Source organism: Microcebus murinus, chromosome 32 (genome assembly GCF_040939455.1).
Source record: "Microcebus murinus isolate Inina chromosome 32, M.murinus_Inina_mat1.0, whole genome shotgun sequence".
Lineage (NCBI taxonomy): Eukaryota > Metazoa > Chordata > Mammalia > Primates > Cheirogaleidae > Microcebus > Microcebus murinus.
In genome coordinates, this window is record NC_134135.1 from 55797 (window position 1) to 73548 (window position 17752).

General features: G+C 48.9%; 1 protein-coding gene and 1 long non-coding RNA gene across 3 annotated transcripts; one reads left to right on the forward strand and one right to left on the reverse strand.

Annotated features, from left to right (window-relative positions):
- The first annotated feature begins 381 nt into the window (after positions 1 to 381).
- On the forward strand, positions 382 to 11200 carry LOC105874762 (sialic acid-binding Ig-like lectin 8). 2 transcript variants are annotated; one of them, XM_075998958.1, is made up of 7 exons: positions 382 to 870; positions 1070 to 1348; positions 1567 to 1614; positions 2456 to 2713; positions 3336 to 3432; positions 3780 to 3876; positions 10788 to 11200. In XM_075998958.1, exons 1-7 carry the CDS (start codon positions 444 to 446, stop codon positions 11040 to 11042), a joined length of 1461 nt encoding a protein of 486 aa, XP_075855073.1. In that variant the 5' UTR covers positions 382 to 443; the 3' UTR covers positions 11043 to 11200. The 2 variants fall into 2 exon arrangements, with proteins under 2 accessions (XP_075855073.1, XP_075855074.1); XM_075998959.1 differs by having other exon boundaries at positions 2456 to 2725; positions 10712 to 11011.
- A 210-nt stretch (positions 11201 to 11410) lies between these two features.
- Positions 11411 to 17688, reverse strand: LOC142865741 (uncharacterized). The gene is made up of 4 exons (XR_012915878.1): positions 17665 to 17688; positions 17057 to 17192; positions 14920 to 14981; positions 11411 to 11713 (listed from the first exon to the last, which is right to left on the reverse strand). It is a non-coding gene; the product is annotated as an uncharacterized LOC142865741 (long non-coding RNA).
- Between the last annotated feature and the right edge of the window lie 64 nt (positions 17689 to 17752).

Sequence of the window (17752 nt, forward strand, 5' to 3'; positions counted from 1 at the left end):
GCTACTCTCCGCTCGGGGGCCTCCCCCATCACCATGTCCCTGAGCCCCACCCCTGACCTCCACAAACACCCACAGCCTGAAACTCAGGGGTGGATCCAGATGGGACCCATTGTCACCTTTCAGAAAAGGTACCCAAAAGAGAATAGTGTTGTTAGAAAAGCAGATGTGTTTGAGCCCTTCATGGGGTGGGAATTGGGTGACTCTTGCCCTCTTGGGCACAGGGTACCCAGGAGTGGATGTGGGTGGTGACACTTGATCTGAAAGTCCTTCCCAGGCCCTGACAGTGTCAGGCTGTGAAGTTCCTCCTTGTGAGGAGGGTCATGGTTCTGACCTCGCCCCCATCTTCCTGTGGGGCCTCCTCTAAATCCTGCAGCTCTCAGTTCCCGAGAGAAGAACCCCGAGGAGCAGACTGTCCCCGGCGGCCCTGGCACCTGTGCCCGGACATGCTGCTGCTGCTGGCCCTGCTCTGGGGGATGGCGGGGGTGGAGGGACAGGGAGGGTACAGGGGAGGTTTCAGGCTGGAAGTGCAGAGGGTGGTGAAGGTGCAGGAGGGCCTGTGTGTCCATGTGCCCTGCTCCTTCTACTATCCCTGGTACGGCTGGAACCACTCTGACCCAGTTCATGGCTACTGGTTCAGGGAAGGGGCCAATCCACACCATGACGCTTCAGTGGCCACAAACAACCCAGCTGGGAAAGTGCAGAAGGAGACCCAGGGCCGATTCCTCCTCCTCGGGGATCCCAGGAGGAACAACTGCTCCCTGAGCATCAGAGACGCCACAAGGAGGGACCAGGGCTCATACTTTTTTCGGGTGGAGCGAGGAAGGTTGAAATGGAGCTATGTAGAAAAGAAGCTCTTTGTACATGTGACAGGTAAGGCTCCGGATCCCCAGGTGCCCACTGGGGAGGTGGTGGGGGCCGCAGGGTGGGCAGGGCTGGGACCCTGTGCTGGGAGGGGCTGGGGGTGAAGCGTGTGGGGCTCAGGGCAGGAGCTGGACCAGAGCCTGAGTCCTCTCAGGGCCGCACCTTGGACCCTCCCTCCTGACCCTGCGTGTCCCCCTCTCCTCCCCAGCCCTGACCCACACGCCTGACTTCCTCCTCCCGGGGACCCTGGAGTGCGGCCGCCCCAGCACCCTGACCTGCTCTGTGCCCTGGGCCTGTGAGCAGGGGACGCCCCCCAGGATCTCCTGGGAGGGGGCTTCCGTGGCTCCCCAGGGCCCCACCACCGGCCGCTCCTCGGTGCTCACCCTCGTCCCTCAGCCCCAGGACCACGGCACCAGCCTCACCTGCCAGGTGACCTTGCCTGGGGCCCGTGTGACCACGACGAGGACCGTCCATCTCAACGTGTCCTGTGAGAGCTGCGCTGGGAATCCTGGGGTCCTGCTGGGGTCCCCAGGGCAGCGGGATGGGGTCAGGGCTGCATACGGGGTGCTGGGCTGTAGGGTCCGGGGGGGAGGGTCAGGAGGGTGTTGCCTCCCCCCTCCCCCCTGATGTGGCTCCTGGGGACAGAGGCCAGCGTCCACCCAGTTGTAAGAAGTGACGTGGGGCTGCCGTGTCTCTCTGCCCCAGACTCTCCTCAGAACTTGACGGTGACTGTCCTCCGAGGAGCCGGCTCAGGTAGGACGGGGCCCTCCCTGGGCTACGGGAGCTGGGTCTCTTCCATCAGGGCAGGCGCGTCCTTCTCACCTGGACTCACAGGGTCGCCTGAGACCTCCCTGCTGGTGACCCAGGGCCCCTCCCTCCCCTCAGACACCTGCACACCCCTCGGCCCACATCAAGGACAGGGCGACACTCACAGCAGGGCCGACCTCCAGGCCCCTTGTCATCCGTGTCCTGAACACTCCTTCAGCCTCGTCTGTCTATTTCCCCAATAGCTTACGCACTTATGGGTGGGTGATACGGTCTCATGGGCGACAATTCCAAGTGCACAGCAAGGTGAGTCCTCAGAGTCCCGTCTCCTCCCCAGAACCCACCAGGCCTGCACAGGCTGCTCCGAGCCTTGGCTTGTTCACCTGCAGGACCTCAGAGGTGGTTTGACGTCAGTCGTGCAGACTGTCCCCATGCTCCTCTGGGGCTGTGCGGTGTCCCACTGCTTGGGTGCACTCTGAGTCTGTATACATCTTATGCTGTTGGGAAAGCATGGCATTATTTCATCATATCAACAGACACACTGCAAAGAATACCTTCTATCTCCTTTCACACCTGTGTGTGTTTGTGGGATAAATTCCTAAAGACAACAAATGGATCCTACATTTTCTTAAATTTTGAGAAATATGGTCAATTGTTTCTGCAAAAATGGGGTACAAGTTAGATTCTCAACAGGGAGGGGTGACAGTGTGTGTTTTCCTCCACTGCAGTCCCTGTCTGTTGTCTGTTCACTCATCAGTGTCATTCTGTGTCCTTCCTTCCTGTCTGCAGATCTCTCTGTCTCTCTGACCCTCTGTCTCTTTCTCTACAGCACCCACTGTCCTGGAGAACGGCTCATCTGTGTCAGTCCTGGAGGGCCAGTCCCTGCACCTGCTCTGTGCTGTCAGCAGCAACCCCCCTGCCAGGCTGAGCTGGACCCGGGAAAGCCTGACCCTGTACCCCTCGCAGCCCTCGGGACCTCTTTCGCTGGAGCTGCCTCGAGTGCACCCCAGGGATGAAGGAGAATTCACCTGCCGAGCTCAGAACCCTCTGGGCTCCCAGCACATCTCCCTGAGCCTATCCTTGCAGAGTGAGTACACAGGTGGGTGGGGGAGGAATAGAGAAGACACACCTGCCCCACCCTCAGGGTCTGACCAGCAGCCCTCTGAGCTACAAAGGGAGGCTCAGCTGTGAGGCCTGGAACTTTCCTGTGACCCTGAGCATCACTGTCCTCTTCCTGCCTGGCAAGGGCCCTGGGGTGGGGTGAGGGGCGGAGGTGGACCTTGGAGGGGAGGGGCTGGGGCTGGACAGGGGTGTTTGGGGAGACAAGGTCCTTGCTCTGCAGGGCTGGGACTAGGGTGAGACACATCAGGAACTCAACTTGGGTACAAAATTTAAGAAGAGAGAACGACAAACTAGTCAGCAATCAAGGAAAGTAATATTGTGATGCGATGATCTTGTTAAAACAATAAAATTGAACACAAAGAAATCAATGATGAACAAAATTTCAAAATCTTAAATAAAGAAAGGCTGCAGCAGCACTTCCATGTGTCACTGGTCCCACCAGCAGCATCCCCCCTCCTCCCTCCCATCTAGGTTCTTTGCCTCTGAGATGGGGGAGGGGAGTAGAGCCCAGGGCCCTACAGGGCTGGGAGGAGGAGAGACCCAGCCCTTGTAGGTGAGTCACCAGAGTTGCTCTCCTGCATCTGCAGGCAAAATGCAGCCTGTCTCAGGAGTGACGCTGGGGGCTGTCTGGGTAGCTGGAGCCACAGTCCTGGTCTTCCTGTCCTTGTGCGTCATCTTCATCGTGTAAGCACTGACCTTGGGGGCAGGGATTGGCGGGAATAGAGTCTCTGGGGCTGGAGTTGGAGGGAGCCTTATGGGCCATGAGCTTGAAGCAAGGACAAGAAGGATGTGAGGGATGCACAGTGACAATTTCATGAGCTCCCTTGTTTTGGGGATTTCTGGTCTATTTCAAACCTGGGACCCCCTGTATAGGAGGGGAGGTGCTATGTTCTCAGTATTGGCATCTATGGGACTGGTAACCTCTGTCCCACCAGGTCACCCCTCTAGTCCCTTACTAGGAAACAAATGGGTCACCCTGCCCACTGTGCCCTCATCTGCCCAGACTGAGGCTCTCTGGTCTGTCCTCTCAGCGTGAGGTCCCGCAAGAGGAACTCGGCAAGAGCAGCAGCAGGTGTGGGGGACCCGGATGTGCAGGAGGCAGACGCTGTCAGGGTCCCAGGCTCTCGGGTAAGTGACATGGGCCTCTCCACATCCAGCTTGCAGCCTGGACACCATCCCCTGAACATCCCCACAGGATGGCCTCCAGGATTGCTCAGCTGGGCATGGCCAAAGTTGCCGCCTCATCTCCTCCTCCATAAAAGCTGCTCCCCCTGCACCATTCCCCATGGTGCCCAAAACACAGAAGTCCACCCTTCTACATCCTCCACGGCCAGACACTGGAAGAGTTACCTCCTGTATGTACTTGCTTTCTTCTCCTATGGCCAAAAGTGCACCATGTCTTGCCCATTTTTCCCCTAAGAACAGCCAGCATTGGTCCCCACTCTCCATCTTGACCCCTCTCATTGCTGAGGCCTCAGGTTCTCTTCTTGGACTCCCTCACCTCTCTGCCTCTCACCTCCCCTTCCCTACCTGGAGGGATTGTCCAAAAGCCATCACTGCCCTGTCCCCTCTGCATTTGAACAGCTGCTCCCCCACCCCCAACACCGTTAGAACAGAGGCTGGGAAACATTTTCTGCAAGGGCCAGATTGTAAATGTGTTTGGTTCTGTGGGCTGTATACTCTCTGTTGCAGCTACTCAACTCTGTTGTTGTAGCATGAAAGCGGCCATAGACCATGTGTAAATGATGAGTTTAGCTGTGTTGCAATAAAACTTTATTTACAAAATCAGGCAGTGGGTAGAGTTTGACCCAAGGGCTGTAGTTTGCCCATCCTTTGTCTAGAGAATGAAGCCCCGACTCTCCAGCCTGCAGCTCTGCCCTTCAGGCCTTTTAGGTAACTACATGTCCCCTAAGGATTGAATTTTAGTGAGGCGAGTGAGACTCTGCAGCTAGATGTTTTGTGTACGGTAGAGCTGGGCTCCAATTTGCTCAGGAAAGCACACTCCCTAATCTGGGTTTATTTCAATTTTTATTCTCCATGGATCTTTAGCATTAATTTTCTTTTTCGTTTTTTTTGTTCTTTATTTTTTTAAATTTTAGCATATTAAGGGGGTACAAATGTTTAAGTTACATGTGTTGTCTTTTCCCTTCTCCGCCCCTGGAGTCAGAGCTTCAAGTGTGTCCATCCCCCAGATGGTGCGCATCATATTCATTATGTATGTGCATACCCATCCCCTCCTGCCCCCTCTCATCTGCCTGATGCCCGATAAATGTTATCCCTGTATGTGCACTTAGGTGTTGATCAGTTAATACCAATTTGCTGGTGAGTACATGTGGTGCTTAATTTTCTATTCTTGGGATATTTCACTTAGGAGAATGGTTTCCAGCACTATCCAGGTAAATACAGGAGGTGCTATATCACCATTGTTTCTTATAGCTGAATAGTACTCCATGGTATACATACACCACATTTTATAAATCCACTCATGTATTGATAGACACTTGGGTTGTTTCCACATCTTTGCAATTGTGAATTGTGCTGCTATAAACATTCAAGTGCAGATGTCTTTTTAATAGAATGTCTTTTGTTCTTTCGGGCAGATGCCCAGTAATGGGATTGCTGGATCAAATGGTAAATCTACTTGTATCACTTTAAGACATCTCCATATTGCTTTCCACAGAAGTTGAACTAGTTTTCAGTCCCACAAGAAATGTAGTAGTGTTTCTATCTCTCTGCATCCACGCCAACATTGATTGTTTGGGAACTTTTTAATAAAGGTCATTCTCACTGGAGATAAGTGATATCTCATTGTGGTTTTAATATGCATTCCCCTGATGATTAGAGATGTTGAGCATTTTTTCATATGTTTGTTGTCCATTATTCTGTCTTCTTTTCGTAAGTTTCTGTTCATGTCCTTTGGCCACTTTTTGATAGGGTTGTTTGATTTTTTCTTGCTGATTTCCCTGAGTTCTAAATAGAGTCTAGTTATCAGCCCTCTATTGAATGTGTAGCATGTGGAAATTTTCTCCCCTTCTGTTAGTTTTCTTTTTGCTCTCTTGATAGTTTCTTTGGCTGTGCAGAAGTTTTTTAATTTGATCAGGTCTCATTTACTTATTTTTGTTGATGCTGTGATTGCCTTTGGGGTCTTCTTCTTAAATTCTCTGCTTAGGCCAATGTCTAGAAGAGTATTTCCAATGTTTTCCTGTAGAATTCTAATAGTTAGACACTTTAGGTGTAAGTCTGTTACCCAATGTGACTTGACTTTTGAGAGAGGTGAGAGGTGTGGATCCTGTTTCAGTCTTTTACATGTGGCTATCTAGTTTTCCCAGCACCCTTTATTGAATAAGGATTATTTTTCCCAGTGTATACTTTTGTCTGCTTTGTCAAAGATTAGATGGGTATATGAGGATGGTTTTACATCTGGGTTCTCTGTTCTGTTCCACTGGTCAATGTCCCTGTTCTGATGCTAATCCCAAGCTGATTTAATGACTATAGCCTTGTAGTATAGTTTGAAGTCTGGTAAATTGATACCTCCCATCTTGTTTTATTGCCTCCATAAGAAGTGTAAAATTATTTTTTCTATATATGTGAAAAATGATGATGGTACATTAATAGGGGTTGCATTGAATCTGTAGATCACTTTGGGTAGTACTGACATTTTAACAGTGTTGATTCTGTCGACCCACGAGCATAATATGGTCTTCCACCTGTTAAAGTCCTCTGCTATTTCCTTCCTCAATATTATTTTTTAAAATGTTGCATTGAAATATTCTTCATCTCAATCCTGGGATCTTTGCCTGCCTTTTCATTTTGGACTCTGGCGAGTACCGCATTTCTTCACCTTGGCCCAGACCTTCCCTTGAGCTACTTCCTGCCTCCTGCTTGGAGCTCCACCCACACTGGGCTTTTCACTATTGTCACCCACAACAAGGTGATTAGCAACTCTGCATCTTTGCACTGGCTGTTCCTCCATCCTCAAATGCTCTTCCCTGCTCATTTCACTTCCTATAGAGGATTTTGAGAAAGAGAGTGACAACATCCTTTCATTCTTTAATTTGGTCAGAAAAAATTATTGAACACCTACCAAGAGACAAGCTCTGTATGTGCCAGGGTCCCATCCATGAAAAGCATTTAGAAATCATGGGCTCAGTGAAGTCTTCTTTTAGAGAGAGGGATATATCCACGCCAGTCCCTAACTAACCAAGCAAACAACAAATAAATGAAGGAAATGTCAAGACTAGACGCATAATTTAGGAGTAATCCAGGTTACAGGAAATAGAAAAAGCTGAGGAGATGGAGATTGCCTATGGTGTCTTGTGTTACGTATGATCTACATATCATCTATCTAGAGATTTACATATCTATGCGTCTACTATCTCTGTCTCTCTAACTCACTCTCTATCTTTTCATCCTTCCATCCAGTCATGCATGTATCTGTCTGTCTTCGTTAAAAAATAAAGCACACAACACAAATTTGAACATCTTAACCATTTTTAAGTGTACAGCTACACAACAGATTCTAGATTTTCACCTTGACAAACTGAAACTTTATACTCACTGAATAACAACTCCCCACTTCCCCACCCCAGCCCTCCTCTTTGCAGTGAAACCCTGGAGACCACCATGCTACTTTCTCTTTCTATGAATTTGATGACTACATATCTCATTTAATGATGACTACATATTTCATATAAGTGGAGTCATACAGTATTTGTCTATTTGTGAGAGTCTTATTTCCTTAACATACATCCACAGGATTCATCCACGCTGTAGGATATTACAGCATTTCCTTCCTTTCAACGAATGATTCCTAATATTCAATTCTGCATATACACACTGCTTTTTAAAATCCATTCATGTATGGACTGGGATTGGGGTTGCTTCCACATTGGCAATTGTGAATTATGTTGCAGTGAACCTGGGTGTGCTGATATCTTCTCAAGATCTTGCTTTCAATCCTTTTGGATATGTGTACAAAAAGAGGAATGATGGATCCTATGTTAATTCTATTTTTAATTTATTAATCTTTGGAGGAACTGCCATACGCTTCCCCATACTGGCTATATCATTTTATGTTTCCATCAATAGTATCTATGAGTTCTCATTTCTGTACATACTCACCAACAGCTGGTATTTTCTGTGTTTTATTTGTTTGTTTTTCACAGTCGCCATTCTATGTTGCTGAATTCAATTTATCTTCTAATTAGTGATCCAAGCATCTTTTCATGTTTAGACCATTTATATATTTTCTTCTGAGAAAAGTCTGTCAGGGTCTTTTACTTACTTTTAAACCAGTTTAATTGGTTTTCATTGTGGAGGTATATGAGGTCTTTATATATTCTGGATATTCACCTCTAATCACATGTAGGATTTTCAAATTTTTCTGCCAATGATACATTGACTAGTAGTTTCTGTTAATGATTTTTTTTTTTTTTTTTGAGACAGAGTCTCGCTTTTGTTGCCCAGGCTAGAGTGAGTGCCGTGGCGTCAGCCTAGCTCACAGCAACTTCAAACTCCTGGGCTCGAGTGATCCTTCTGCCTCAGCCTCTCGAGTAGCTGGGAATACAGGCATGCGCCACCATGCCCAGCTAATTTTTTTTTTATATATATATCAGTTGGCCAATTAATTTCTTTCTATTTATAGTAGAGACGGGGTCTCGCTCTTGCTCAGGCTGGTTTTGAACTCCTGACCTTGAGCAATCCGCCCGCCTCGGCCTCCCAAGAGCTAGGATTACAGGCGTGAGCCACAGCGCCCGGCCTTCTGTTAATGATTTTTGAGCAAAGGCATGAAGGAGGCTCAGAGTCTGGCACTCGACTGTGTGACAGTAGGAAGGGGGAAGGGCAGGGGCAGTGTCAGACACAGGAGGCTGAGCGGGGAGTGGGGAGCCACAGGGAAGGCCGTGTGGTTAGACAGAGGGAGGCAGGGGCCCTGAGCAGGAAGTGAGTGTGGACAAGCCCAGCCTGTGTGGGGGTCATGTCTGAACGCACAGCCACTGTGAGCATCTGGAGATTTTGTGTAGAAGAGAGCAGGTGTGGGAGAGGAAGAGCAGAAGCGGAGAGTCAGAGAGGAGGCTGGTGGACATTCCAGGCAGGAGATTTTGCCGCTGGAGGATGGCCATGGAGGCTGGGCTGGACTGGATTCTGGACAAATTTGAAGTGAAGGCTCATGGGAATTGCTAATGACTTAGGAGTGGGCCATGAGGGACAGAGAGGGTTAGGGATGTCTCCTGGATTTTTGATCTGAGCTGCTGGAAGAATGGAGGTGGTAGTCACTGAAGGTGAGCATATTGGAGGAGAAAGAGATCTGGGGGAGAAAAGAAGACGTTCAGTGTAAATAGGCTGAGGTTTATGTGTCTTTGGAGCAGGGAGTCAGAATTTCAAGTATACTGTTGGATCAAAGTTTGTAACCAGGAGAGGGGAATGTGATGGAATTCCGGATTTGGGGATCATCAGTATATAAGTGTCATGAAACCAACATAGTGGGTCAGATTACAAAGCAAAGTTGAAGAAGTAAAATTCTGGGCAGCTCTGCTATTTAGGGGTCAGGGAGATGTGGTGTAACCAGCAAAAGGGCTTCCAAGGAGGTGGGATGGACCCAGAAAATGTGATGTCCTGCAGTTGAGTAATGGAGGTTCTCTGTGCAGTCACCATGTGCAACTGGGTCCTCTGCTACTGCCACACCCAAGACGGGGAAGACTGACACATGGGCATTCGGATTAGCCAATTGCGGATTGTGGTGATCTTGATACTAGCTGTGCTGAAAAGTTGTGTGTGTGTGTGTGTGTGTGTGTGTGTGTGTGTGTGTGAATTCTAATCTGAATAATTTAAAGAGAATGGAGGAGCAAACTCACTTACAGTTCTGTGCACATGTTCCGGTGTTCAGGGGGGCAGCTGAGAAGGGCTCAGGTTAAGCAGACGGCCTCGCAGGCAGCCTCCATCACCTCTGCTATGGCTTCAAACAGCATAAATGTGTTGTCTTACAGTTCTGGTGCTCAGATGTCTATAGGAGGTTTCCCTGGGCTAAAATCAAGGTGTTGGCCGGCAGGGCGGTGCCTTCTGGCAGCTGTAGGGAGGACCTACTTTCTTGGTCTTCCAGCTCCTAGAGGTGCCTGCGACCCTCAGCTCTGGTCCCTTCTGTACCTGTCCCCTCTTTTTCTTGTTAAGACTCATTGATCACATTGGGTCCATCCAAATATTTCAGGGTAATCTTCCCATCTCAATGTCCTTAACTTGACTCTATCTGCAATGTCCCTTTTGCCACGTAAGGTTACATACCCCCAGGGTCCAGGGGGTTAGGGTGGGGACATTTTTGTGAACCATTCCTCTTCTGATGAGAGGGATATGCTTGTTGTGACTGGCTTGTCCCTACACCGGCCCCCTCACCAAACTATGAGCTTCCTACAGGCAAGTGCCATGTCTGAATCAACGGCCTATAATTATCACAGACCTTGCTTTGGGCCACCATAATAATTCATAAATGAGCTTTTGTTTGTTTGATGGCTATTTATTGCCACTTCCCTCAGTTACAGAATGAGCTGCAGGAAGTCTGGGCCCCTGTCCACCTTGTCCACCCAGCACACCCGGTTCCCAGCTTAGGGCCTCACACAAAGGGGCCTCCGTGGCACAGCAGGCTGTGGGGGCAGAGAACTGCCTGGGTCGGATCCTGGTGCAGCAGGGAGTTGGGCAGGCTGCTTCCTGCCTCCACTTCAGTGCTCGGATCTATAAAATGAAGGCAATTTAATATTTCCCTCATCAAATTGTTGTGAGAATTTAATGAAATTGATAAACACCTGAGGAGGTGCTCATTAAGTACTGAATGTTTATAGAAACTTGGAAGAAGGAGATTCCACAAAAATGCCTGAAGGACGAGTAGGGGAAGGAAATCATGGTCTTCCTCCCTGGCCTCCCTGCCTTGTTCTGTCCCCGTTGCCTGCTCTCACTCCCTCCTTCTCTCTTCACACAGGAGTCCCTGACTGGACCCCAGGCAGGTGACAGCCCCCCAGACCAGGCTCCCCGAGCTGTGGCCTCCCCCTCCTCAGGGCAGGAACAAGAGGTGCAGTATGCATCTGTCAGCTTCCAGAAGAGGAAGGCTCAGGACACTGCAGGACTGGAGGCCACAGGCAGAGAGTACTCAGAGATCAAGATCCGCCAGTGAGAAACTGTGGAGACCGGGCCCTGGTGGGGGGATCCCGCCCCTCCTTGCACGGGGACGCCAGAGGCTCATTCCTGCAGAGTCCAAGCCCTCCACAGCCCCTCGCTGCCCAGCAGAACCCCAGAGCTTCTTCCTCCTGTGAAACTGAAACCTTGTGCCCACTGACCCCTGTCTTCCCTTTCTGTGTCCTGCTCGGCCCTGTCTCCCAGCTTCTCATACCCACTATTCCACTTTCTGCTTCTGTGAGTTAGACTGTTATAGACTCCACATGTAAGTGTGAATAAAAGGTATTTGTCTCTCTGTGCTTGGCTTATTTCACTTAACATAATGTCCTTTAGTTTGATCCATGCTCTCTCAAATGAGAGAATCATGTATATTTCAAAATAGGTAAAAGAGAGGATTATAAATGTTCTTACTAAAAAGAAATGATAATAGGTGAGTTGATGTTAACAAACAGATCTGGGTCCTTATCTTCATGCACAATGTAAAGGCAAACATGGAAGCACCAGGTTTTTGCAGCAAGGAAGGTTTATTTCCAGCCAGCTGAACGAGGAGACAGGAGTCAGGCCCAAACCTGTATCCGTGAGCAGGGGTTAGGACAGGTTTTATAGTGACAGGGTAATGAGAGGTGACTGGATCCTGACATGGAGGTGACTCCAGGGCCCAATCTGATTGGAACCTAGATCCTTCCACGTGTTGTGCGCTTCTGAATTCAGTCCCCACTCCTCGGCCCAAGCACTTAGGTTCTGCCTGTGGTTGCATGCTCAGGGCAAACTCAGGTTATGTGATCTTCAAACTGGGGGTTCGGGGCAACTGCAAAACAAATCACAACTTTGTTACATAAAAATTGAACCAGATTGATCTGATGCAGTTTCAGTGATGGGTATACTCACTCTCCTGACCTGATCATTCCACCAGGTTTACATGTATGGAAACCTCACTGGGGCTGTCTCAAGGCCACTCAGCTACTCCGGGCAGGGCTGGGGTTTAAACCCCACCTGATTCTGAGTCTCTGCTCTCATCTAACATTGAGTCACGTAACCTGCAAGCCTGGCCCCCTTTGGCCATAAGTTAGCAGGAAATAGTATTCCTGAATGGTCTTGATATTTGCTAAAGAGGTGATAGTAAATCGTCCAGAGGCTGAGGGAGAAGAAAGGTGAAGTTGAGTAGATAAGGGATGGGAACATCTCAATTTTTTTGGCCGTTCTTCTATTATTTGTTCATTGTCACCCAGTTATTAGCTATTTTAATTGAAAGTTGTTTGTTTAATTTTTTCTTAAAAATGAAAAGTATCATTCGTTTTTTAAATTATGGCAAAATTCACCTGCTACAAATACACAAATCTTAAGCATGTGATTCCATGAGTTTTGCCAAACCTGTACACCTGTGTTCCCCAATCAGGACCCCAATCAAGGAAATGGAAATTTCCCATCATAGCAGAGAACTCCTGGCTCCCATGCCCAGTCAATCCCCAGCCATGAGAACCAACACTTTCTGATTCTTATCTCTAGACATTACTTTTCCATGTCTTTAAACATTATATATTTGGCATTCTATGGCATGTATTATTGTGTCCTATTTTATTTTCACTTAGCATGGTACTTTTTGGGATTTATCTATGTGGTTTCATGTGTCAGCATTGTAGTCCCTGTTATCACTGACCAGGATCCCACAGTATGTCACTGTTCCTTTACCTACTAGTTTTTGTTCATGAATATTTGCTTTCATTTTTGCAATTATGAATATAGCTGCTGTGAAGATGTTTGCAGAAGACTGTGTTGAGATGTTTCCATTTCTGTCGGGTGTTGGGGGCAAGGGTGGCACGGGCGCAGTGAGGACAGATTCACATGCCGGATGCTCCAGAGCAGGGGTCCTCTACTATGGCCCTCGGGCCACAGGCCACCCGCTGACGACATTTATCCTGCCTGCCGGGTGTTTTTGCCTTGGCTGCCTGTCCTGCTTAGCAGCTGACTCGTTCCGGGCTCACAGTGCGCATGTGTGGAATGTGCGTCACACTCTCCAACAGCCCTCCAACGGTCTGAGGGACAGTGAACTGGCCCCCTGTTCAAAATGTTTGAGGACAACTGCTCCAGAGTCTCTGGGATGTCCCGGTGGAAACCAGCATCCAGCAGCTCATGAGGGGAGGACTAGAGATGGACACTGGGAAACATCAGGTGGTCACATAGTTCTGATCATGAACCCCCAGTGCTGTGGGTTGAATATTGTCCCCCAAGAGGTATGTTTAAGTACTAACTCCTGTGCCTGCCAAAGTGAGTTAATTTGGAAATAGGGTCTTATCAGATGCAATCAAGATAATATGAAGTGAAACAGGATTAGGACAGTCCCTAAATCCCATGACTGGTGTCCTGTTACGAGGAGGGAAATTCGGACACAGAGACACACATAGAAATGAAGGCCAAGTGACAATGGAGACAGAGATTGGACTTATGGTGCCAGAAGCCAGGGGATGGCAAGGATTGCTGGCAACCACCAGCAGCTGGAAGAGGCAAAGGATTCTTCCTAGGACCTTCAGAGGGAGCATGGCCTGCCGACACCTTGAGTTTGGACACCTGGACTCCAGAACTGTGAGAGAATCAATCTCTGTGGTTTTAAGTCACCCAGTTTGTGGCAATGTGTCATAGCAGCCCTAAGAAGCCAGTGCAGTGAAGGCAGCACCCCTGCTGGGCACCACTGTGCATGGGATCCTGCACCTGTCCTGTCCCACACAGGCTCCACAGTCACTCGGGGAGTCACAGAGCCACACAGGACACAAGTGCAGGGACCAGGTGGAATCCAGGCAGCGGCAAATGGGTTTTAATCAGTGGGCCATAGACGGGGTTTAATCAGTGGGCCACAGAGGTGCACCTAACCAAGGGATGGCCTTGTGCCAGGCACTGTCGTAACTGTGAGCATTTGCTCACTGCGTCCTCCCTGCAGCCCTGTGAGGAGGGTGCCCCACAGTGAAGCTGTTCCTGAGAGCAGGGCCTGCAGCCCACACAGAGTCAGACTCAGCCAGTACAGAGCCTCTGTCCTCACCCTCCCTGCTTCAGTCCCTTCCTCCCTTCTTCTCTCCCCTCCCACATTCTTTCTTTGTTTTTTCAATTATAAATGCCATTATGATGAATTAATCTCCTTAGATATTTAGGATCATATTCATGAAGATAGGTCAGAAAAAAGTTCCAGAAGTCTAATTATGAACTTTGAAGTTACTTCCCTGTTTTAGGTTTGTTTTTCTGATTATAAGAGCATTTGTGCACTTTGTGAAAAAAAAAATCCACTTTACTATATATTACAGTAAGGTATAAAGAACAATATTAAAAAATAGATGGCATTGTTAATATTTAATGTTTTCCACAATTTGTGTTTGTACACATAAAACTGTGGAAAACACATATAAACATGCTGTGTATATTATATCTATCTTTGCCTATTAACCGATTTTTCGTAACTATGATCCTGTCAGATGCAGCTTTGCTCTCCATATTTCTAACTTGATGTCAAGTCTTGAGCATTTTCCGCAGTAGGAAGCATCCTTCCGCAGGTGGTTTCTCACGATGAAAGCTTAACTCAGGGTGTGCTGTTCCCTATTTAAACGATTTCCTGTTGTGGGACATTTTTAGATTGGTCTGTATCCCTGTCCCTGGCACTGCCGAGAAGGCATCTTTGCAGCATCTCTGATGATGCCATGGGGTCCAGTGCGGGAAACTGAGAAGTTGGACCCTCAGGAGCTGAGGGGGAGGAGCCTTGGGAATTAGAGCCAGAGCTCTGCTCATGGCCCGCCCCAGCCTGCATCCTATTGGCCAGCTCTGATTGGCATTTGGAGCTGCCAATGGCCATGCTGCCCATGGTGTCATCCCAAGTCCTAAGTGGGGCCTCAAGACTTCTGCCAGGAGCCTCTGTCTCCCATCTTGGTGTGACTGGGCTGATTCCCTCTCTCGACTGTCCAGAGAGACCCTGGACCCTGTCCACCCTGGCTGGTCCCAATCGGGTCTCAGCCCTTCTCCATCAGACTCCCTCACCTCCTTGCCCTCTGGTCTTGTCGTCCAGGTCTGAGGTGGACACTCAGGTAGCCCGGTGTGTCCTGTGGGGAGAAATTAGGGGAGTCACATCTCAGAGCCTCAAGAAACGCAGGAGGGTCGAGGGTAGAGAGATGAGGGGCCCAACTGTTACACCACCCAAGCCCTCCCCATGTGGGGCCCTAGGAAGTGGGGGAGGTGGATCTGGGGGCTTGACCTCCACACCAGGAGTCGTCAGCATTCCCACACTTTGAAAGTTTCTGAGGTCTTAAGGTCACTGGAGGAAGATGCCATTGGGTGGGGGTTGGGGAGGAAAAGAGGCTGCATGAACCTGAGGAAGGAGTGGGCACTGCCGTCCTAATTACCAGTGGTGACGGTAATAATAATGATAATAGGGGTAATAATAATTTAATTCATACCTATTATATGTCTGTTTTATAGTATACAGAAATTATCTCTAACCCTCCCAGCAGCCACAACACTTTTACCACACTGCAGATGGCGAAATTGGGGTTCACAGAGGTGGAGTTATCTGCCCAAAGTCCCACTCCTAGAACATGACAGAGGCTGCAGTTGTCAGCCTGGCTTCTCGGACTCCCAGACCCTGCTCTCGTGCAGACTGGAGGACTCAGACCTTGGAGGAGGAATCACTCGATTTGTCTCTTTCTATTTCTCTATTTTTTCTTTTTTAGTCTTTAAGGACATTTTTATATAATTGGCCTGCAGCAATGTTGTCCATTACAATTTTTTGCAGTAAGTCAAACGTTCGACATTTGCACGATTCAACTGGTATCCGATAGCGACATGTGGCTCTCCAGCACTTGATATGTGACTGGTGTGACTGAGCAACTGAATTTTTCACTTATTTAATTTTAATTAATTTATTGAAATAGCTACATAGGGCTGATAACTACCCTATTGGATAATTCAGGTTAGAGACCTTCACTTCAAGTTTTAAGTTAAATGTGACATTAAATAAAGTCAGGACTAAAATCTTGTTTAATGACGAATCTTTCTTTTAGATAAACTTTTTTTATGACTAAATTCGAATTTTATTAATTAATTTATTTATTTTAGCGTGTTATGGGGGTACATATGTTAAGGTTACATATATTGCCCATGCCCCTTCCCCCTCGAGTAAGAGCTTCAAGCATAGATAAACTTTCAATATAGCTTGATCTCAAAGTTTACATTTCAATTAGACTTTTATTTAGTTTAAAATTTTAAATTAAAATTAGTTTAATTAAGAGGAATTTTGATCTGCTGGACACCTAGACATATGTGAGAGTCTTCGGGAAGTGAGCTGTGCAAGGCATTATGATCTCCTGTGGAGACAATGGACCCAAGAGACCAAGGCTCTTTGTTTCCTAGACCTGGGGGCTCAAAGTAGATCCACCTGTTGCGCTTGCTCCTGTCTTAGGAGGAAGGAGGCAGCAATCTTTGGTCCTGGAAACGTCCTGTAATAATTAGCTTCTCCTTGGGCATCATGCTGAAAGCTGCTGAGGTCAAGAAACTCTGATCTTCTCTATGCTGAGAACACCGCCAATCCCTTTGTCATCTACGACAGGTCTCTAATCCCTACCTCACCATTCAGGGCAGATGTTGCTCTTTGCACCCTCCAGGTGGGGCCAAGGAAGATCCGAGGGGAGAGGTGATCTTCCCCAGGTCACCCAGCCAGCTAGTGGCAGAGCTGGGGCTTGAACCTACACCCTGGTCATCTCGCCACCCAATCTCTTCTCTCTGCATGGTGGACCTCTGATACCTGTTTCCTCAACTTCACTTGGTAAAAAGTGACTACTCGGTACCAGATACTTGACATGTGACCCTCTTATTTCCTGTCCCTCTAGGTAAAACTCAACATTCATTTTTAAATGCATCTGAAGGGAAGGGATGCTTCTACAAGAAGGGGAGTGGCTGGTTGAAACCCCACAGCCACCCAGAGGCGTGGCTGTCTCTAAGCTTCCCGCTCTCCCACCAGCTCCTGTTCCTGGGACCTGTCTGCCCCAGGTGATCCCTGACCACCCTTCCCCTGGCTTGTCCTTTCCCCTCTGGCTCAGCCTTCCTCTCTGGAGGGTGTGCCGGCCCTTGAGTCCCAGACCCCGCCAATGCCCCACCCTTGACCCAGAGCAACAAAGGGCACCTGGTTGAGTAATGTCTGATGAGAGCGTAGACCAGGACTCCACAGAGGTAGACACTGCCCAGGACTGTCAGTATGATGAGGAACACCACCATGGCTCCCGAGAGGTAGAAATCGCTGTGGACCTCAGGTAAGGGCTCTGGAGGGAGAGGACACCTGCGGTCAGGACCACCGTTCGCTCATTCATTCACTGGTTTCACTCATCCGCACCTCTGTTTCTCAAAGGCTTCTCAGCACCCATTCTGTGCAAAGCACAGGTGCAGGCACTAGGGTTTCAGTTGCGAACAAAACAAACTCCCTGCCCTCCTGGGGCTGACATTCCAGCTGGGAAGTGGACAGGGACAATTAAGCAGGAGATGCATAATATCGCAGGCAGCCATGAGTGCTCCAGACCACCTGGCAGCCTACCTGATTCCAATCCGAGGGCTCTGGGCATCCACAGAGAAGCAGCTTTGGACCAGACCCCAGAGGGTGGGAGGATTTCACCCAGAAGTCGTGAGCATCGGGTGCTAAGGGGACGGTGGCATTCCTGATGTCGGGCACTGCCTAGACAAGGGCATCGAGGCAGGAGGACTTGGAGGGCAGAGGCTGGAGGGGGCGGCCACACTCACTCTCAGCGGGAGTCTGGATCCTGATGTTCCTGTACAAGCTCAGCTGGGCCTCAGGGTTCTCCACGATGCATCGGTAGTGGCCCGTCTG